This window comes from Cydia splendana, chromosome 21 (assembly GCF_910591565.1).
Source record: "Cydia splendana chromosome 21, ilCydSple1.2, whole genome shotgun sequence".
Classification (NCBI taxonomy): Eukaryota; Metazoa; Arthropoda; class Insecta; order Lepidoptera; family Tortricidae; genus Cydia; species Cydia splendana.
In genome coordinates this window covers 9,649,613-9,672,879 of record NC_085980.1, presented here as the reverse complement: position 1 = coordinate 9,672,879, position 23,267 = coordinate 9,649,613, and the positions used below count along the sequence as shown (strand labels likewise).

At 38.4% G+C, this 23,267-nt stretch overlaps 2 protein-coding genes across 2 annotated transcripts in view; one reads left to right on the top strand and one right to left on the bottom strand.

Moving 5' to 3' along the window:
- The window catches only part of LOC134801305 (huntingtin-like), a 53,872-nt gene extending 33,310 nt beyond the window's left edge, over positions 1-20,562 (bottom strand). The window contains exons 1-21 of the mRNA XM_063773843.1: positions 20,360-20,562; positions 20,145-20,286; positions 19,831-19,952; positions 19,288-19,505; positions 18,978-19,109; positions 18,387-18,520; positions 16,511-16,700; positions 14,246-14,370; positions 12,351-12,521; positions 11,002-11,111; positions 9,381-9,505; positions 8,002-8,777; positions 5,112-5,308; positions 4,818-4,937; positions 4,317-4,569; positions 3,775-3,949; positions 2,960-3,205; positions 2,392-2,564; positions 1,668-2,198; positions 1,167-1,327; positions 199-292 (exon numbers count right to left, since the gene is read on the bottom strand). Coding sequence (XP_063629913.1) covers positions 199-292; positions 1,167-1,327; positions 1,668-2,198; positions 2,392-2,564; positions 2,960-3,205; positions 3,775-3,949; positions 4,317-4,569; positions 4,818-4,937; positions 5,112-5,308; positions 8,002-8,777; positions 9,381-9,505; positions 11,002-11,111; positions 12,351-12,521; positions 14,246-14,370; positions 16,511-16,700; positions 18,387-18,520; positions 18,978-19,109; positions 19,288-19,505; positions 19,831-19,952; positions 20,145-20,286; positions 20,360-20,424 — 4,260 coding nt within the window. The 5' untranslated portion in view covers positions 20,425-20,562. The remainder of the gene's footprint in view (positions 1-198; positions 293-1,166; positions 1,328-1,667; positions 2,199-2,391; positions 2,565-2,959; positions 3,206-3,774; positions 3,950-4,316; positions 4,570-4,817; positions 4,938-5,111; positions 5,309-8,001; positions 8,778-9,380; positions 9,506-11,001; positions 11,112-12,350; positions 12,522-14,245; positions 14,371-16,510; positions 16,701-18,386; positions 18,521-18,977; positions 19,110-19,287; positions 19,506-19,830; positions 19,953-20,144; positions 20,287-20,359) is intronic.
- A 294-nt stretch (positions 20,563-20,856) lies between these two features.
- LOC134801223 (pyridoxal phosphate homeostasis protein) lies at positions 20,857-23,053 on the top strand. The gene is made up of 4 exons (XM_063773754.1): positions 20,857-21,052; positions 21,173-21,530; positions 22,201-22,442; positions 22,736-23,053. The coding sequence occupies exons 1-4, from the start codon at positions 20,954-20,956 to the stop codon at positions 22,814-22,816; spliced, it is 780 nt and encodes a 259-aa protein (XP_063629824.1). The 5' UTR covers positions 20,857-20,953; the 3' UTR covers positions 22,817-23,053.
- Positions 23,054-23,267: the final 214 nt, after the last annotated feature.

Sequence of the window (23,267 nt, the reverse complement as noted above, 5' to 3'; positions counted from 1 at the left end):
ACTACTGATTGACTAGCACGTTATCTTTCCGCGGATTAGCAAAGTAATATTTTGGTTTTAATTAAAAGAAAAATATCTCAATTTTTCAGTAGAATATTCAATAAATAAGCTAATTACCAAACAACTTGGTAACTGTCTAATAAATATGCGTCATGATTCCAATTCGAGACTCAAAAGTACCTTATCAAAACAACGTACCTTAGGAATTTCTATTATTTGCTTTGTGTGGTGTTTCGAGGAAGACAGTTGAACTAAGAACATCAGTATACTATGGACTAGATCACAGCAATTACTGAAACAATGAAACAGATAACTAAAATACGCATCAAACGTATTTTAATTTGATGAATTAAGTAATACAATAGAAATACAAAGTTTCCGTAAAAGTTTGACATATTGATATTGGCTGATCGACTAACATTGCCATCGTGAATCGCTCTTGATCAAGCTTCTCGTTATGGAGCGGACATTGCCGAACAAGCTTAGTATAAGTAAAATAGAAAAAAACATAAAAAATAGTATTTTCTAAATTTAGATATCCTGGTCACGGCACCAAAATGTAACGCTCCCGCTACAAAAGGCCTTTTTTACGCGCGATTATAATTCTAATTACTAAAATAAGCCCCATAATTTATTTATCGTATGGCATATGTAAATGTCACTGGATTACAATGTCAAAGTTAAGGTTGTAAGAAAATCTTAGAGAATTTCGCCCTTCCCAGGTACGCGACAGCCCCATAATAGCTCTCCCTTGGCGGTTAGTTTTGAATTGCCAGTATTTAGTTAGTTCATAGCTAAATTAGAGGTTTTGAACTATATTTTATTTCTTTATCTTATAGTATCACAGCGAGAACTGTTGAGAAGGCACTCCTGTTATATAGGCAAGCATGCCTGTTATATAAGTTCGTTTTAAGATAGTACTGTGCATTATTCTAATATACAGAAACACACCCAACGTGTTAACCCAGGCTCCCGTGAGCCGTGGCAAAATGCTGGGATAACGCCCGGATGATGATGATGACACCCAACTTGTCAGTAAAAGAAGGCGCGAAATTCAAATTTCTATGGGAAGTCAGCTCTTCGTGACTACATTTTTTTAAATTTGCCGCCCTTTTCTACTGACAAGGTTGCTGTGCCAGAGTATAAAAATGCGGTAGCATACTCACGGTATCTCATGTTGTTCCACATATTCAAGTTGCTTGATAAGGAACGCAATGAAGATCTGCTCACTGTCAAGCATGCAGTAGTTGACTCTCAGAGTTAGCAGCTGGCTTAGAAGGCTTAACACGCGACATTGGAGTGGTATGTCGTTTTGCATCGTATAGCTCTGCGAATGATATAAATGATTCACGAAAAGTGTAATTATTGTAAGAGAAACGGTTTGGATAAAAATGAGAAACCTGATAAGATACAATCTTTTCCTTGAAACGTTTACATTCTAGAAAAAGAGCGATTTTGTGACATTAAGGGTATGTACAGACAAGTACTTGTGCACCCGGACGATCGTGACTATCCTGAATTCCGAAAACTGAGCATTGCGATTAAAATGAGGATCTTAGGTATCATATCCAACTAAACTACTATTAAGACACATGTTTATCTTTGATTAGGAATTTAGGAGCTCTAGTATAAAATACCGACTGTGTATAAAAACTAAGCGAACTTACCTTTAAAGCTTGTATCACAACCGGTTCAAACAACCGAATATATCTCTCCAACTCCTTTTTATTCGTACTCCACTTCCTATCCATTTTATTCTTAGAGAAATTCTCCATAGCTATCAACATTTTTCGCTCTTCCATCATCACCGGATTTTTACTATCTAATGTAAGTTTCTGACTAGAATTCGAACATATACTGTTCCTTCTAGATTCACTCTCAATAGGACTTAAGGAATTAATCAACATAACATCATCGTAGAATGCAATTTTTTCTTCACACTTTGGGAAAGCTTCTATAGTCATGAAATCATTATATTCCGTTATCATGTTAGTACCAAATAAGCATTTTAATAGCTGTGTTATGCAATACACAGTCGTGTCGGAACGCAGAGGCATTATCACTTTGAGGTAGTAGAGTAGCTCTTCTGTGACTGAACCAAATTCGCGTTCAGTGGAAAGTTCCAGTTGTATAGCCAGGCAATTGAGCACTGTTGTTAGGAATTCGTAGAACATACTGCTTTTTGGGTCGAGGTTTATCTGTAATGACAAAAAGGTCAGGACACCAATTGAGGCAATAAGAAACAATATATATAGAAACATGTCGAGCCATGCTCAGTGTTCCAAAGTTGTTCGACTGACAACCTAACCTACGTCAGTACTTTGAGTCATCCAAGGGATATCATCCAATTGTCGGATACTTTGTACATATAATGATAAAGTGGTATAATACCTTATGGTTAGAGTACGTAGCTCTCAGATTGTCATACAGCTTCATATAGAAGGGTTCGGTGTAGAAGTGTCCCGCGAAAGTCGGTCGCATGCTGGTGGCGGGTGTGGGGAGTCGCTTGCGCATGTTTTTGTCGTCTGCGCCGTCTGGGACACTGCCGCGACGGGGTTGAGGTTCTGATTGTGAAGAAATATGAACTTTAATCAATTTTTAGTTAGTATAAGACTTTTTAGTTCGTTGTAATCGTATGGATTTTTAGTTTTTATTGTGCCTGTGACCGCTGTCATTTCAAGAAACCGTCACAAATTTCTTCATCTATCAGTTTAGTCGATCAGCCAATACATTTAAAATGAACATTCTAATTTTGTTGTTTGCAACAAACAACAAAATTAGAATTTGTAGGCAAAATCTAGTCACAAAATTCTAATATCTTTTTATTGCATTTTGTTAGTTAAGCGTAAAAGTAAGATTTGTATGCCATTTAGTTTCCTCAAAAATACTTAGCCAAACAACAAATATACCGGAAAACAAAAAAAAACATCCTGTATAAATATTTTGTGTATAAAAATACCTGTACTTTTCCTCCTAACCGGGCTTCCCGGTAGCGCAATACCACTCTTATTCAAATGCACATTAGGGTTAACATCCTCAATCAAGTGCACCAGCACGTTTAGCATTTTCAACGTCACTTGCAGAAACTTCTCCGCTGAGCTCGAAACTCGTTCGTCGTCTAAATGTTGCCATTTTTCTTTAGTTTGGGAGTCGCGTTCGAATATGTCTGTGGTTGCTTTCTTGCACATTATGTTGTGGATTTCCACTACAACAATAATTTATTATATCAAAAATTGGGGACTAATTGGGTAATTTATTAAATCAAATTGGTACAGTCAGAATCAAAAGTAGCGGATCAGACTACAGATCAAAAGTATCTACAGAGATTTTAGTTAGAGAAATGAAATTTGTATATGTGGGGCATTATCTATGAAAAGGGACCTTATTGTCGATGGCGCTTACGCCGCACCACACATCGTCGCGCGGTATTGTATTTATCCCATCCCCTTCCCTTTCTCCTTCCCAGTCCCTTTTCATAGATAACGTCGCATATATGTAGAACAATTAGACAAACAGATACTTTTGAATGCGAACTGTATAGACAGATATATCTCTATTTAAAAGTTATCCAGGGTACTGATATCTTTTTCAAATAGAGATATATCTATAAGAAGTTACACAGAAACTTTTAGCGCGTAGTTTTATCCATATGTGAAATTACAAATAGTAGCAAAACTGTTTTTTGGTCTTATCTTACAGGAACAGAAGAAACAAATTCTGTTTTTCAGCGTTAAACACGCTGCATTTACGGAATATTAACTATCTTAAACTTACCTGGATAAACCAGCCTGCAAATATCAAGAAGCAACGTCCTCCTAGCCACACTTCCATTGCAGTAGTCCAGATTATCGAGGCAGTAGCTCAAGATGCCTTGGTCCGAATATGCCTCCTTGTGTTTCCATGGCAACCACTTCTTGCATATGGCTTGTAAGCATTCTAGTAGCCCTTGCTGTAAAATAGACCTTATAGTTAAAACTTAAGAGTTCAATTTAGTAGCTCGAGTGAACTTAAAATTATTTACAGATTTATTAGATTTATTATTTTGAAGACACACACATTACACAGATTACAGTATGTACTATAGTATTTTTTATGCAGAATCATCAATGAAACTTGAATGTGTTTATTTTTTAAATCTGGTTCGTTCTAACAGGTACGTTGGTAATTCTAACAAGTAGCATTGTCAAAAACTAACACAAAACCGCTTCAAATTAAAAATTTATCATAGAAATACAACTATGTTACAGAGGATAGTCTTTCCACACTGACACAGGGGACCGTCTTTTGATAAAAAGGATTTCGACTCTGTTACTTACCGAATAGAATTTACAATTGCATCCGACCAACCGCCACATAACATCGCCCACAACGGCCCTCAAACTCCCACCCTTCAACATATCTCCACTTCTCAGTTCCTCAGGCAGATCGAAGTAGAAGTACATATCCTTGACCAGGTCTAGTGACAACCCAGGCCGGTTGAAGGTGAACAGTTGGCTCTGCTCTTTGGTCAGTTGCGCGAGCATTGTGGTAGGGGTGTGCCGTTTTGAGATGAAGATTTTTGGTATTATGCTGGAAAGGGCATAAATAAAAAAAATACTATATTATAGAAAAAACCGGTGGACATAGCATGGCCTACAGAATCTTATGATATTTTAACAAAAATACATGGTATATAAAATCAACTATTAAAAAGTAAGAAATAATACCACACTGTCACAATTTACCAGTAGCGGAAATAAGTGTATAAAAATTGATCCAGTTAAGATTTATGCAAGGAATTTTTGGCGGCCATAGTATTGTATAAAATATTGACTTACTTGGTTATAGTTTGGGCAGCTGCCTGCCTCACCCTCTGGTCTTCGTCGGCCAGAAGGCGAAATAGTGTATCCACGATTATTTTACTTTTTGCGTGGAAACCAGGGTACAGTAAAAATAACCTGTAACAATACCAAAACCGAATTAGATTCTCATTAATAAACCTTACTTAAAATCCCACAGTAGAGGCCAGGATGACGCGTCGCTCAATGCGAAAGCTGTCAAGCTATTATCAACCTTACCTTATGGAGGTAAGGTCTAAAGTCACACAAATTGTTATTACATTTAGTACTTACTTCTGATACGGTAGCTTCTCATACAGCTTACACAAATTAACTCTGCAAAGCCAATACTTGTTACTCTCGACATAAATGAGAGAGTTGATACAATCCCACAGGAGAGGCCAGGATGACGCGTCGCTCAATGCGATAACGGTCTTCGTTAGGGCCGAGAGCGTGTGGTTCACTGCTGAGTGTATTTCGTCGGTTAAACCCTGCAACATTTAATATTATTAAAGACAAATGGTAAATAGACTTTTAATATTATTAGAGACAAATAAATAAGTGAAAAGTAGTGCAAAATTTTGCAGCAAAGAAAGATAAAATGACTGTAATGTCAACTTCAAACGTCTATTCAACTTTAAAGTACTAATACTTTGTTATCTAGTACAAAATCAGTCGAAACTCTAAATGGGACTCGGAAACAGTGGTTACACCCCTAGGGCCTAGAGACTTTTATTCAGGACTGAAATCTATAACATCAAAATCTCAAGATATTTAACTGAAACCACATTTTCCAGACTGTAGGTACGGGGTCCTTTAACAACTGGCGCAGATGATGCTGTATAGTCGACGTCAAAGATATGTTTACACTTTTCGCCTTATTACAAAGGAGTAAGGTGCAAAATTGTAAACATGTCTTTGACGTCGACTGTACCTCGATAAATTATTCGCTAACTAAGATGTCAAGTACTAACGTCTAACAAATGACGCACTAGCTACAAAAAACCGGTCAAGTGCGAGTCAAACTCGCGTTCCAAGGGTTCCGTACATAAGTCCGACTAACGCTTGACTGCACATTTCTAATAGGTTTTCCTGTCATCTATAGGTAAAGTACTATTTTGTGTATTTTTTTCAAAATTTCAGGTCCAGTAGTTTCAGAGATAAAGGGGGGGAATGGTCGGACAGACAGACAGACGCACGAGTGATCCTATAAGGGTTCCGTTTTTTCCTTTTGAGGTACGGAACCCTAAAAATGGTGTCATACCATCCCCCACACTGTTAACTGTACATCGGTGGACCTTATGCCGTTTGTAATAAGGTCCACCGATGTACAGTTAGGAGTGTTGCTGTTTGTACAACGCCATCGTCCTGACCTGATCAATTATCAAATGGATTAACAGTACTAATATCTAACCAGTGCTACCATCTCAAAATATTCTACTAAATAGTTTCGTAATTTCGTTATTAAGTATCAATTAAATAAAATCATAAATAATTTTACACGTCACAAAGCTATATACATTACATAATTATCAATTTATCACTTTAACAACTATTAACTAGGGATGTACCGACTAGTCGCCGACTAGTCGGGAAAGCCGACTATCCGGCCACATTTGTAGTCGGCGATTAGTCGGCGACTAGTCGGCAAAAATGGCCGATTAGTCGGCACTTTATTAGTGAAAGAAAAACAGAAAAAAAAGAAATCAACAGTCAATATTTACCATATGTTTTATGTCTATTTTACCAAAATACCTATTAAGGGTGCATAAGAAAACTTTTGTTCATACATATAATTGACCGTTTGATCGTTATCGTATGTTGGTGGGCTGGTGTTTTCCTCTACAGGTCGATCTCAACTGATTCTCGTGTAATTTCATGGACAAGTTCTATAGTTAAATGATTTTATTATTATTCAGTTTTTTTTAATGGTGGAGCCAAGGGGAACTGTTAATGTTATTGCAAAATTTATGAGATGTATAAACGGGCACGTTGCTCGTAAAGACGCTGACCACAGGGGATAGGTTCTTAACTGGCGACTACGTACGGGAAATAGAGCCTTGGAAATACCTCCTACAAGTTGTCCTGACGGTCTGTTCAGGATCGCAAAATAAAAGAAAGACAGAAATTGAACGAGGATTCTTGTGATAGGCATTTAAACCTGTAGAAAACACCTTTTAGCCAAGCTAATATGATGAATAGCGCAACCAAAGGAGCAAAATTATTGTTTTTCACCTGAACTTATACGAAACTAATGATCTGGCCGACTAGCCGACTAATCGGCCGACTAATCGGCCATTCGAGCGCCGATTAGTCGGCCGATTATTGCAAAATTTATGAGATGTATAAACGGGCACGTTGCTCGTAAAGACGCTGACCACAGGGGATAGGTTCTTAACTGGCGACTACGTACGGGAAATAGAGCCTTGGAAATACCTCCTACAAGTTGTCCTGACGGTCTGTTCAGGATCGCAAAATAAAAGAAAGACAGAAATTGAACGAGGATTCTTGTGATAGGCATTTAAACCTGTAGAAAACACCTTTTAGCCAAGCTAATATGATGAATAGCGCAACCAAAGGAGCAAAATTATTGTTTTTCACCTGAACTTATACGAAACTAATGATCTGGCCGACTAGCCGACTAGTCGGCCGACTAATCGGCCATTCGAGCGCCGATTAGTCGGCTAGTCGGCCAAATCAATAGTCGGTACATCACTACTATTAACTAACACAAAAACTATTCACAAAATTCGCCCCGCGCCCCTCCAGATGCAAAAGAGCCCATCACGCTCGCCGCGTTGCCACGTTGAACCGCGATGGACAACCTTTGCATAAGGAACGACCCGGAGTGAGGGTCATGACCACTCTCTCTCAAACGCCTGCCCACTTCTCCAATAAGTCTTGGCCTCAGCGCACCAACAGCCAGTGGTTAGTGGTGGTGGTTGGTCAATTAAATTAAGTATAAACGTCGAGTAATTCCGAAAATGAACTCTACCGTGATGGCATTATGGTTGATTTCAGAACACGGAGCGGTTGACGCGACGTTGACGCTCCGTGGACAGAGTTGTGCGGTTTTGTATGTAGGCTGCAAGCAAGCGTACAATGACGAATACGCGTCTATGCAGCTACGCTTCCGTGGACAGTAGGCATTAAGGTAAAAAGAGTATGAGTTGCAGTACTGTACCTTTAAAATGATCTTCACCAGCTTTTCAGCACTGATATTATCACTAACTTCCTTCGGCAAAGCACTGACATTCCTCCACCTATTGTAATCCCCATGTGAAAGTTCTAACGCCGCACTCAAATAATTCCCTATACACACTCTCACCAACCCCCTTATTTGAGGGTCCGAATGTTCTTCAAAAAGAACAAAAACATCCGACATGTGCTGAAACTCGAAATTTCCATCTTCACTTATTTCCATAATCGGAGCATCTTTGCTCTGGACTTCATCGGTCCTCTTCAAAGCCCGTTTCTTTTCTTCCCTTTTAAATGCATCTAGGTTTTCCAAATTGGTAGTAGATTCACCGAAATGATCGAATTTCATGTCTAAATCTATGCTCGAAGATAATATGTCACCGCTGCTTGACATCGGGTAGCCTGTAGTAGGGTCGTTACTGCAAGACATATTGGAGTTTGTAGTGAAATTACTGTTAGTCATATTAGGGTTAGTGCTATCCGTCATTGCACTAGCGATTAATTCTTTGGTGTAAACTTTACTGTCCAAGATGTTGCTTTGGACGTCTTTCGAGGAGCTCTTTTGTTCGACACTGTCCATAGATTTTTCTAGAGATTTGCTGTCTTTTTTGGACAATTGTTGTGATGGCGTGTGGCTGTCCATGCTCCGGTTCAGGAGGTCTTGGGTTAGGGAGTCTGTTAGTGAGTCTTGGTAGCAGACGTTGCGTTCTAGGATGAAGTCGTTTATGTGGTCTTGGTTGTAATCTGTTCCTTCTGATGAGCCTGTAATTTTAATAATTTGTAAGTACCCCGAGTAATATCAAAGACATATGTAACTTCGTATAAGATGAATAAAGTTTAAGGAAAAAACTTGCCTCGGAAATCAAGAAAAAGTCATTCTCGGATAGATGGCGCACTCACCTTTAGCCTATGCTCGGCTAGATGGCGTGACGACACCGTTTCATATTTAACAATTTTAACACAGATATCAGTGAATGAACATGGGTCAAAATGATATAAAAATAATAAAATAATTTATCCATATATATACATTTTTTTGATACTTTTATACGTTTTCATTTTGAGTTTTAGTCGTGTGTCAATAGATGGCAGTAAATTTACTGTGACTATAAAATTTACACAGGACCCCTCTATACTCTTTGGTAATATGTATATCTCTTATTCGATCGAACGTAGTGAGCTCTTAGAATCGATTTGGTTGCACTTTTCTGTTCCTAAGTTCAATTTCTTTAACTCATTCAGATTTAGGAGTTCTCAGTGTATTTAAATCGTGATGTCTCTGTTCGGGCTAGGTATTGGTTATACAATGAGATACAATTTTCTCAACATATTAATAGGTGCTAAGTTGTTGGTAGCAGTACTTACCGGAGATATTGTGTGACTTGGCATCCGCATCTTTGTCCAGATAGACGGTGATGGCTTGTGGGTACAATTGGAGTATCTCGGACATGCAGTTCAGTGCTGATGATTTTACCGATACTCGAATAACCCTAAAAAAAGGGACTAAATATAAAAACTCGTTCCCAATGAGTTTCTCGGAACTTATGTTAAACGTAAAAAATGACAGTAGGGAGTATTACTGTAATGTTCTGCCGCCAGAACGCCCAGAATTTACGCCCTCAATATCAGTACAATATATTGCTCCCAAGGGTTAATAACACAACTTATTGTAAAGGTACATTTATCTCGGCCATCAAAGTTTTTAACCATTTACCTAATAGTATTAAAATGTTAAACGGACAATTATTTAAACGACAGCTAAAGCAGTGGCTGATAGATCATGTTTTTTACGATTTAAATGGGTATTTTTTATTTAAGACTGTATAATTTTAGATGTACTTATTATAAATTTAAGTGATCTGTATATAATATTGTAATTGTGTAATATTGTATACCCGAACAGGGTAGCCATTGTGACTATGTATTATTTTAACATCTTGTTTGACACGGTAAACAATAAACGAATTCTTATTATTACTCACAGTGCAGCACTAATTTGTTTAGTAAACCATAGAGTAACTTATACATACTAGGCCTTAAACAGTTTTTTGACAAGTTTTCACTATGACATTGATGCATCAAGGCGGTTTGTTTACAAGTGGCCTACCGCGACACGCCAAAATCGAAATTTCTTTATCTGCCTCTCTATCGATCGAATAGGCAAGAGTGATAGAGAGGCAGAAACCGAACTTTCGATTGTCTTGTTTCACGGTAGGCCATGTGATTGACCTAGTGACGCCCTCTACGCAGAGTTTTGCGTAATATTCCCTATTGATATTTATCAGTCGCTTTCCGATAAAAGAAAACATCGTGAGGAAACCAAACTAACCCCGAATGCCTAAAAGTTTTCCCTCCGGGGTTAAAGGGAAGGTCAAATGCTTGTTGAAAGTAGGTTGCCAAACGGATCCCAGGCTCCCAGGCTAGTAAGCCGGAGGGGAGGCCGTCCGTCGGGACGCTAGAAAGACATTGATGTATTTATCCACATTTCTGTGTAGAGAACAATGTATTTTCCAGCGAAGTTAGTATATATTTACACTAACAAACTGTCAATGTATTAGGTAACCTATTTTTAATCTTTTAACCACCGTAGACTGATATATACGATTAACCTAGTCGGGCTCATTTCGCCGTGGTCAAGACAAAACTTCGTGTACCTTCGTACCGCCAACGACACGAGCACGTTCGATGAAAAATTCTCATCATCAGTATTTAAGAGCTATGCTCTTGCCGGTGGAGTAATCGCCACTCTTCTTTTTGCTGGGCCAGCCTTTTAACTCCCTCTTATGACATGATAGAAACTCTATCTTTTATTAGGCTGAGATATGTGACCCTGGGCCTTCCTCTGCGTCTTTTCCCCTCAATCTTGCCCTCCAGGATGTTTAAAATTAAAAGCGCGCCAAAAAAGGCGGTTAAAAGGTCAACCAATGTGTAACCGGCATACGATATATAAAAAGTTAAAAACACAAATGTCAAAAGGGATTATTACCTGTCAGGAATTACACTTCCCTTGTTGGCAGTGAGAAGAAACTTTGAAGCTAGCAACCGGGCAAGATACTTCAGCGGAATGTCATCGTCCGTTGCCGCTCCTATATTTACCTGGAAAATGGAATGTCACTTATGTATATTTATATAAAATGAAAAATATCGGCTGTATACTTTACTGGGTAACATATAGACGTTCAGAAATATTCTCCCACAATGAATCGTGTGCGAAAAACTTCATTAGTCCGTATGAATACTCTTTTGAGAGTTAAAAAAAATTACGGTTTTTGAAGCTTTAGCTTTTTTTGACCCTTTTTTCACCTTTTCGGTGAAGAAAACCACAGCGAGGAAACTTACACGCAGCGAAGAAATTCAAAATATTGTATTGTACGTATGACGAACGTACTGCCTAAATAGCCTAAAGATGAGGCCTACTAGGTAAGGGGTCATCCATTAATTACCTCACACGAATTTCAAGGTTTTTTGACCCCTCCCCCCCTCCTTGTCACACTTGGTCACATTTGGCAAACCCCTCCCCCCTGGTGTGACGTCACATTTTTTCAACGAAATCGGCAAATCGAATTAAGTATTATTAATTTTTTGTCAAAATATTAGTGAATTTATAACCCAAAACTGATTATGAAAAAAAAATTAAACTAATAAAAACGATTATCGTTCCAAAAACTTGTTTTTGAACTGTACAGTAAATAAAATGATTAAAATAAAATTTTGGTTACTGATGAAGTTAAAGTGACGTCACAAAGTTTGTGACTCCCCTCTCCCCCTTGTCACAACATGTCACATTTTCTTGACCCCCCCCCCCCCCCCCCCCCTAAACGTGTGATGTAATTAATGGTACAGGTCAATTCACAAGTGCTGGCACGAATGGAACGAACGAGTGAATGAAAATATCTATATGTGTATGATATTAACCAATAAAATGGCGGCTCTTGACAGTATACCAATACATGTCGTCACTACTTTGAAAAAATCTCGTATCTCACACTACTACTCAAAGTTGAAAAGCAGTAACTCTGTATGCATCCTATACCACCACATACAGCTTGGCAAAAAAAAGTAGAAATTAAAAAGTGGCAACACTGTAGTGGCATCCCTTTCAAACCAATGGATATAAGAAAACGGGACGACACGACAGTGTTGCCACTTTTTAATTTCTACTCTTTTTTGCCAAGCTGTACCACATTTTTCTTAGATTGACTGAACAAGATACAAGTTTTTTGCAAAGTAGTGCCGATGTGTCACTCGTAATAAAAAAAATGCTGTATGCATGAAAGTTTCGTTCATTCTATTCGAGAACCGACCTGTACCCTGTTCATCTTTCTGTCGGCATACCTTAACTCCACTCTCAAAACCTCCATGGTCAACATGGTCTTCTTCTCTCGTCTCCGACTCCTCGATTTCCTGAAGCTTCTCGGTCAGGTTCTTGTGGTAACTTAGAAGCTCTTTGGACAAGTGCTCTGTGTTCTCTTCCAAGTCCATTTCGCTCGCCGGAGAGTCTGGCGTCTAAGGATATTAAAATAAAAATTAAAAGCACATAAACAAAAATTATAAAAAGAAACATAAAGAATTCATGGTTTATCTCCGTGAATAGGCCTGTTGCAAGTAACAATGAATCATGTAAATAATGGTTTCAACGAAACATATATGTTAATATGATTCTAAAAAATGGCCCAATCTCAGTATAAACTGAAGGATTATTAATATATTCAATAAAATAAAAGTGCAAAATTCTCCAATCGGCCATTTTTACTGAAACGCCAATCAGAAACGTTCTAAACAGTGACGTCATCAATCCATAACATATTTCTTAGAGCAACATAGACAACCTCATTGACCGAAATCTATACGTGGGCACCAAAGAGTTCGAAAGGTGCAAAAAAAATGTTATTTTGGCCACTAAACATTTATTACGTCCAAAAAATATTATTACACGATATAAAGTATATTTGTTATTATTTAAATAAAATGCTAAATAATACGATATTTCAACAACAAACTTTTTTAATTATTTGGCTGAATGGAACTATCATTGCCATGTTAGTAGTAGTAGTAGTAAAAATTAAAAAGTAAAACCGGCGTTCGGTGATTTTCACTCAAAATTTACATGTATCTAAATAATTCATCTTAAACTGCAACCGTGTGAGAGTTTTTGTGTAAAATGAGTTATTGTGATAAATTTTTGTAATGTATTTATCATCCCTAATCGTAATATATGGTGCTGAATTAACAATATCATTCGGATTCAAGGGAAATTCGTAACTGTAAGTATGTAAACAATATCTACCACCCTACCACCAACTAAATGATGACGTCACAAATGGCATGCGAGGCGTTTTCGCGCGAAGTTTAAACAAGCTATAATAAAATGCAATTATCTATGTTAAATCTTATGAGTATAACTGAAATATAGTGTTTTTCGGAACTAATACAAGTGTACCGACGATATTAAAAGGGTTTTCAAAATTTGTCATCAGGCCTATTGTATAAGTGTGCTTAGTCTAGGCATTAATATTCCTTTCATAAGCTGCTGCACACACTATCTGTGATTTTTAGGTTCCGTACCCAAAGGGTAAAAAAGGGACCCTAATATTACTAAGACTCCACTGTCCGTCCGTCTGTCTGTCTGTCTGTCTGTCTCTCACCAGGCTGTATCTCATGAACCGTGATAGCTAGACAGTTGAAATTTTCACAGATGATGTATTTTTGTTGCCGCTATAACAACAAATACTAAAAGCAAAATAAAATAAATATTTAAGTATGTCTCGTTTGTTGTATGGGAGCCCCTCCCATACAACAAACGAGATTTTTTGCCGTTTTTTGTGAAATGATACGGAACCCATCGTGCGCGAGTCGGACTCGCACTTGGCCGGTTTTTTAAATAAACAATAGTATCTTGAGTGACTTACACACTAACATCACAATGTGCCTCGGCAAGCGTTAAAATATGGATCACTACAGGGCTAACATGGCCGCCTTTTTATCATCTGTCACGTTCTAACGAGTATGAAAGTGCGAATACGACGCATGACATGACAGGTGATAAAAATACGACCATGATATCCGTGCAGTATGTTAAAACAAAAACACGCAGTACAATTAATAGTACAACACACAGAAGGGTGAAGATACATCGGCGCGCAGGACGATTAATATATCGTTGTTCTCTCCGTGGTAGATCACGGTGTCAGTGTATAAATCGAATTAGACTTTAAGATAGTACTTAATACCTGAATGGTAAGGTCCTCAACACTAAGGCTGGGTGTAGTCAAATGTAGGGCTCCGTTGAACAGCAGATCTGAATCACGTTCTGATAGCGGACCCATCGTCGCTCGAGACGATATGCTTGCATTACCTGTATGTAAACAAAGAATAGTGGTTCTGTACAGTCAGCGGCAATAGTTGCTAAGCGGGCGAGGTGTTCAAAATGATCTTGACGCAACTTTATTGTTAAGAGAATAAGACCGTGTCAAGGTAATTTTGATCACCTCGCCCGCGTAGCAACTTCTGCTGCTGACTGTACTACTCGTATCTTCAAACTGATAGTCCCACAGGATCTTAGGTACATCATCATCATCATCGTCATCGTCGTCGTCGTCGTCGTCGTCGTCGTCGTCGTCGTCGTCGTCGTCATCGTCATCATCGTCATCATCATCATCATCATCATCATCATCATCATCATCATCATCATCATCATCATCATCATCATCATCATCATCATCATCATCATCATCATCATCATCATCATCATCATCATCATCATCATCATCATCATCATCATCATCATCATCATCATCATCATCATCATCATCATCATCATCATCATCATCATCATCATCATCATCATCATCATCCAGATGATAGTTGCAGCGACTAAAGAAGGTATTTTGAGGAGGTAGCCTACAGCCTAAATCGACTGCGATGACTGTATAGACCAGTGGTGGGCAAACTTTCTTCATGGGGGGCCAGAAAGTTTAGGAAATTTAAGTGGAGGGCCAGAATTGTAGCCAAAATTTATTTTGATTTGTGATAATCGTGGGCGAATGCCATATAGCCCATATTCTAATTATTTCATACGACCGGCGGCGGGCCGGATGAAATCCATTCGCGGGCCGAAGCTGGCCCGCGGGCTGTACTTTGCCCACCACTGGTATAGACCAATGGCCATTTCTTGACGCATCGATCACAGACGTGTCTTGACTCCTGGAGTGGTCCAGCAGCTCTGCGATTTCGTTTCTGCTTAAGTTGGTCCAACCAGAGGATCGTATCTTCAAACTGATAGTCCCAGAGGATCTTAGGTACTCATCATCATTGGCCACAGCATCTTTGCAGATGATAGTTGCAGCGACTAAAGAATATTTTGAGGAGGTAGTCTACAGCCTACATCGACTGCGATGACTGTATAGACCAATGGCCGATCGGCATTTCTTGCCGCATCGATCACAGACGTGTCTTGACTCCTGGGGTGGTCCGGTAGCTCTGCGATTTTGTTTCTGCTTAAGTTGGTCCAACCAGAGGATCTTAGGTATTAGAGTCAAAGGAATTTGAACCTTTTATGCAATTGCTACGTTACATAATTAAGTGGCAGTCCAGAGACCACACCACGCCACGCGCCCGCGACGGCTAGCGTATATGTACTCGTAACTATTGTACAGAAAGTTGAAATTCCATTGACTATTGAAACGCACCCCATTAAAAAAGCGCTGGTGGCCTAGCGGTAAGAGCGTGCGACTTTCAATCCGGAGATCGCAGGTTCAAACCCTGGCTCGTACCAATGAGTTTTTCGGAACTTATGTACGAAATATCATTTGATATTTACCAGTCGCTTTTCGGTGAAGGAAAACATCGTGAGGAAACCGGATTAATCCCAATAAGGCCTAGTTTACCCTCTGGGTTGGAATGGAAGGTCAGATGGCAGTCGCTTTCGTAAAAACTAGTGCCCACGCCAATTCCTGGGATTAGTTGTCAAGCGGACACCAGGCTCCCATGAGCCGTGGCAAAATGCCGGGATAAAGCGAGGAAGAAGATTAAAACGCATCCCGAATCGCATCTCATAGCATCCTTTGCCGAAGATTGCGGGAGAAGAGGATGCACAGCGAGGTATTTTAACATTCGACAACGTTATTTTAACATTGTGTACAACGAAATACCTAAGATACAAGTATAAAGTTACTTCGTTTAGGTATTGATGTAAAATATGTTAGAGTCAGTTACAATTTTTCTTATCTGTCTTATCTTATTCTACACTGTCAAATTTATTTGGTTGTATTTTTAAATTAAGATGTTATAAGTTAAAAAGGGGTGTCGGTAACTGTAACCAATGCTAACCATATATCAATATTAGGGCAATATTGTTACTTAGCTACGTAATTATAAGTTGAAGTAAAATTAAACGTTGGGTAATATTCGAACTCGCGGTCCAAGATATCCGAAACTATTTGATAGATAAGTGAGAGAGATAGACAGAAAAATAAAATTAATTTTAGAAAACTCACTAATATTCCTCCTATGTCGTTTCTCCTCCCTGTGGTCTAAGGACACTTTCCTCGGATGCCTCTCCAACAGGGCTTTCCTGTATTCCCCTCTGGCTTGCGACAGGAGGGTGCTGAGGCATTCGAGTACTGTGTTTTGGATGTTATGTTCCGTTGTGGTACGCTCTATGTAGTGGATACATAGGTAGTAGAGCTGAAACAAATAATAAATGGTTTGAATTGTTTACAACTTATAATATTCTTGTTATCTTTTTTAGGGTTCCGTACCTAAAGGGTAAAAACGGGACCCTATTACTAAGACTCCGCTGTACGTCTGTCTAGGCTAGGCAGTTGAAATTTTCACAGATGATGTATTTCTAATGCCACTATAGCAAAAAATACTAAAAACAGAATATAATAAATATCTAAGTGGGGCTCCCATACAACAAACGTGATGTTTTTGCCGTTTTTTTGGGTAATGGTACGGAACCCTTCGTGCGCGAGTCCGACTCGCACTTGGCCGGTTTTTTCTACATAGCTATTTTATTTGTAGTTATTTTATTTTATACAGGGTGGGCCAAAAGGGTGTTGGTAGTTTTAATCTTGAATTTTTCAAAACCGCTTGGCGGGGTGCGGCGGGGGGGGGGGGGGGGTATGTTGCTATACGCCTCGTTTCGTGTAAATTTTATTGGCATAGAGCAGTACATAGGAATGGAGCCTGCAGTTTGTGTATGAGCTTTTTACCAAAACCCTAAATCGTTGATTACTGCACCATGGCTGTATGTATCGACAGGAAGACCATTTACGAGATTAACGTGAGGTTCCAATTGTTAATGTTATACGCAAATTGATTATAATGGTTGAAACAACCAGCTCGACCATAGCAATAATGCCTGGCGGACGTCCAGCCTCTGAGAGAACGGCCGACATTGTGCCGAATCAACGCGTAAGAGAGTTTGGGCTACGGACAATAAAACATTCAACATTGCGACAAGTTTTGAAGCATAATTTGCATCTTAAGGTTTAAAAGATTCAATTTGTTTATGAATTAAAACCAAATGATGCGAATAACCGACTTCATTTTGCCAATCAGATGCTCTAATCTCATTTCCGAAAGGAATGATAACAAATGGCCACCACCCAGCCCCAATCTCGGTCCTTTTGATTTTTTTTCTGTGGGATTAGCTCAAATCTGTAGTCTTTGAGAAAAATTCGAAAGATCTTGAGCAGCTCAAAAGGAAAAAAATTCGGAAAATCGCCAAGGGGAATATTTCGAAAAAAAAATCCAGAATTTGAGATTTTGCCTTCAAGAGCGCCGAGAAACTCAGGTGGGCCACCAATCTACACATTATTTTGAGTCATCAAATTTCCATAACTAGTGTTTTAAAAAATAGTATTAAAAATGTTGTACGATTTGAAGTTTTTTTTTATTAAATTTTCAAACTGCCAACACCCTTTTGGCCCACCCTGTACTTTAGCCTTCTATAGATACATATGAACTAACGTTTGAAACTATGTACACATTATTTAACATAGATTTAAAAAAGAGAATTAAATCTAGAGAAATTAATTATTTATTAATATAAACATAAAATCGTGTTTTTTCTTAAATGGTGCACCACATATTAGGTTTGGTTAGTTAGAGGTGTGTGTGCCATGAAAAAAAAAACTGCCGTTAAAATTGAAGTCTTCCAGTTTTAAAGCTGTTTAACCAGTAACAATAAGTGCCTCCCCACACTAGCGTCTTTTGAGCCTCGCCGTCTAGTCAGCGCTATGGAAAATGGCGTCCCTGCGCAGTTGCGCCAACGTTGCGTCGATCAGCAATCATAGAGTTGACTAGACACCGACGCTCGGGAGACGCTATTCTATTAGTGTGGGGTGGCCTTAATAATAAAAGTACCTGCAAATAATCCTGCACCGTAAACACGTCACTGTCCGCGAATTTGGACACTTCATTCGTCTGAAACAACGCCTTGATCACGCAGAACCACGCCAAAATCACCGTGTTATCGGTCGTAGACGGCCACAGCTTCTCTGTTGGAAAATACACCTTAATGTAATTGCTTTATGGCACATTTTAGAGATATAATACTGAGAAAATTTGTGCCTTGTAGTCTGTGGTGGGTCATACTTTCCCTGTTGGAAAATACACCTTAATGTATTTGCCATACAGCACATTTTAGAAACATGAATGTAGGCTTGATTTGATTTTCTGTGCTTTCCGCGTAAGTAAGCAGGGAGGAGCATATTTCTGTCGGTGGACCTTATGTGGTTACAATAAGGATTACTGACCAACAGTACTTACTGAACACGGCGGAGCACACCTCAGCCAGCACCGTGTCCTTATGCAAGCACGACAGTGCGACACACGCGGCTGCTGGCCGTCGTACGCCCGCTTCCTTGCTCTCCGCGTGAGTGAGCAGGGCGGAGCATAGTTCTGTCGGTGGACCTTATGTGGTTACAATAAGGATTACTGTCCAACAGTACTTACTGAACACGGCGGAGCACACCTCAGCCAGCACCGAGTCCTTATGCGAGCACAACATTGCGACACACGCGGCTGCTGGCCGTCGTACGCCCGCTTCCGTGCTCTCCGCGTGAGTGAGCAGAGCAGAGCATAACTCTGAAAAACATAAATATTAAATTATACTTCCTCTGGCAGCTTTTTAGGTCTTGTGATGTTTCTTAGGTGGGTGCCGGTACTGCTGGTGTCATAAGCGAATATAAGAATTGTAAAATGGAACAAATAGCATTGCATTGCAAGACCTGAAAAGGAGTGCACTTATGAGCAAGCTACCTACCAGCAATTTCCTCATCTGTAGTATAAACAACCAGAGCAGACAGTATCCGATCCAAATTGCTCTCTAAGGCCTCCAGCGTAAGCTGTATTTCGCTTGTACTCCGTACAATCTGACTGAGTTTTGGGAACAGGAGCTGAGCTTGCATCCTGATCTTGCCTACACCCGGACGCAGCCAGCTTTCTCCGAGGAGGATTCTCGTGAGAGCTGCTCGGATCCATCTGAATTTTTAAAAGATATAGTAAGAATTCTTTTACAATAATTTGAACAGATTTTATTATAGTCATCCAAAAAAATATCAAAGGTAAATATTTTTAAATATCTTAACATCATATTGATAAATGATTAATATTGATGAAGTAAAATGTTTGAAAAGCTATAGCCAACTTAAAAATATAGTCTATGCCACAGAAGTTTATAGATTTAACTGACGTAATTGGTCGGCAGCCGATGGCCTACCACTTGAATAATATTTTAGCTTGTGAGTGTATAAACTTGCTGCTGCCTCCTGTCTACACAGCTTATGTTTCAATCTATTTATTTTACCTGGCGTTTTTGGTGTGATCGATTTGATTCTGTAGGATAATATTAGTTTTGTGGGAGTGGAATGCAAATCCCCCCACCACAGCTCTGTTCAAGGCTTCATCACCCACCAGTCGAATTTCCGCCTGTAAACATATTACATATTAGGAGCCTTGACCATGGAAACCATTTGTACTATAGAAAAGAAACCATGACTTGTTACGACGTGCTAATAGATCAGCAGCCTCAGGAATTTTTGAAGTAATGCACAATTACTAAGGCAATTACGGTAATGAGAAACATAATTTGAATTTCATGCTTAAAATACCGTTACTCACACTATCGTTGCTTGCCAGAGCCAATAATGTCGGTATGGCAGAGTGCAGAAGATTTCCGTAATGTCTAGCGCAGTTTTGTCGACTTCCTAACGCGCCGAGACACCGGCCCAGCGTTCCAGCTGCCGCCTGGAGTTCATGAGTCCTTAAAATAATACAAATACCGGTCAATTTCCATACAGGAAATGCGTAGTGCAAGAAAATGGTCTATAACTCACTTCGTAGAGCCTTCGACGGATTTCAAGTATTCTAAGGCCTTTTCGGCCCTTTCAAGCACGTTCATGGTTATTTTACATTATTCAATATCTGCTTAAGATTATTTACACATATTTAGCAATGTAGTTACTGGAAAAACTGTGTATATCTTCGCGGAAAAACGCAAACAAACTTCAGAAAATCAATCGTTGAAATGACGTCTCCGTCTTTCTGACTGAATTACTTAAATCCGTTCAGAAATTGCGTTATGAAGTTGAAAAAAAAAGTAATTAAAAAAAGATCTTAGGGTTTAAAAAAAGCAGCATCAAATAAAGTAATGTCTAAGAGTCTAAAATATACATAAAATTTGTTAAAACATGCTTAAAAATAATATGATAAACGATTGTACATCTAGTACATTCAAAATCCTGGTTAAATCAGGACGAGTTGTTTAACGTTTAACATGACAGACCGCTGGGACACTGACAGCAACCTGACAGCTCACAGCTGCTGTTGCGGATCGATAAACGATAAGCAAAGTTGATAACAAGAAAGTACGTCGTCCCTCAAAATAAATAAATAAAGTCAATTAAATAAGTGACAGAAGCAAGACAAGAATGTCTGCATCTGCGTCGGAAGATCAAGAAGTAGACGTAATGTACGGATTGCAAAATGTTTTGACTAAAATTCAGGCGGCAGTTGCCAGAAGGGCCAAAGTAAGTTTGTTTATTTGTTACTATTTTGTCTTAAACTTCATGAAATATTTTTTATAAGACATCTAACCTACGAAATCTAACCTAACCAAACTTTTGAAGTCATTTTTTTTTTCTTGTCAGGATTTCCCTCAAATAACACCAAGACTGGTGGCTGTATCAAAAATAAAACCAGCGGCGCTAATAGTCCAAGCTTACGAGGCTGGCCAGCGTGATTTTGGCGAGAACTATGTAAACGAGTTAGCAGATAAGTGTATTGATCCTCTAATTCTAGAATCATGCAACAATATTAAATGGCATTTCATAGGCCATTTGCAAACCAACAAAATAAACAAACTCCTTGGTTCACCAGGATTGTTTATGGTACAAACAGTGCACTCTGAGAAACTGGCTGATAATTTAAACAAACAGTGGCTTAAGTTCAGGAAAGGGGATGAAAAGTTAAAAGTTATGGTGCAAATTAATACAAGCGGAGAAGAAGGTAACTTTTTCATTTAACACACATGAAATAGCCAAAGTATTAAGTTCAAGCCTGAATATGTACTTATATGTTGTTCCTTAACTACATATTCAAAGGTTTGTGTTAATTAATTCATTGCGCAATGTTTATTAAAATGAGAGGTAAATAATTGCTATCCATATCTTAGGTATTCTTTCCTTTAAGATTATTGCAAAATAAAATTTATAACACAAGACATTTTAAGCTATTTATTATCTTAAACACATATATTTATTTACTTATTATCTAAAACACACAAGTAGACCACAGTCCCACAGATGCCATTCATTCATTTTTTTTTATTGAGAAACAAATAGTCATTCATTAACATTAGTCAATAGATTGAGCAGCAGTAAATAGACCTATAGTTTCTTTAATTAACATATCAAAAATACGTAGCCAATGCACCTTTAAATACAACAAGAAAAATCGTATATACATGCAAAATGTTTTTTACAATACTTTAAACAAATAGCTGTGAGCTTGTGTACCTACATGAAGTTTAACATCTAGAAAGAAAAGTAAATTACAAAATTTTAGGTAAACAAAATTCTACTTGTCTGTGTTGTATTTATTACAGTCAAAATCTGATCAAAATGGTTGATTTTTTTATTGAACAATGAGCTACTTTTTTTATATGTAATTATTTCAGCTAAAAATGGAGTGCCACCATCAGAAGCAACAAACCTGTCGCAGCATGTCCTCAATAATTGCACAAACCTAGAATATGTGGGACTTATGACTATAGGACAGTATGATTATGATGTGTCCCAAGGTCCTAACCCAGATTTTATTTCACTTGCAAAATGCAGGGAAGAGGTGTGCAAAAATTTGAACCTGGATATTAATAATGTTGAATTGTCTATGGGGATGTCCACAGATTTTGAACATGCGGTATGTGCTTTTTTTACCATATGTACATAAGTTACAATGTGGGGTTCACGGCACCTACAGTGGTAATCGTATATGTTCTAAGACAGAGATAAATTAGTTTGCCCACTTTTACCCAAAACACCTAAACGAAATTGGATTGGTTGCAAATTGCAATGCAACTATGAGAATTACAAGTACTTTTTGTATTGTGTTGAAGTATGGGTTACTAGTTCCCTGTTGGTCACTGGTGCCAGTATGTTATAAAATTTTAATTCAGTAGAATTCATTTCATATAATTAATGATTTGATTTCAGATTGAACTAGGAGCGACTACCATTAGAGTTGGATCAACCATTTTTGGTGCAAGGCCACCAAAACAAGAAAAAACAAACTAGAAAACTGACAACATTTGAAAAAGATCTATATAGAGTAGTTGAACATTACCATAGCCTGTAAATTTTGCTTAATTTATACAAATATGTATGGGCTTCCAATAAGTGTTATGAGTCAGTGGGGTTCTTACAGAAAATATAAATAATATAATTCTCTAAATATATTTTTTTATGAATAGGTATAAGAAAATTGAACATGTTTCAGCGTCTCGTTTTCAATAAAGCAGTGATTTATAGCAATGCAGCATTTTTATTTTGAATTTTTTTTCGCTGTGAACCTTCCAGACTTGAAAAGTAAAGTAAATATTCTATAAAGCGTTTATCAAAGCCGTAACAGACTACCGCATCACACCGCGTCCTTATACCTCTTTCTAGCTCTTACTTATGGGTACGGCGTGCGGCGCGGTAGTCTGTTACGGCTTTTACGTTTCGGTCGCCCGGCACTTTTCCTAGG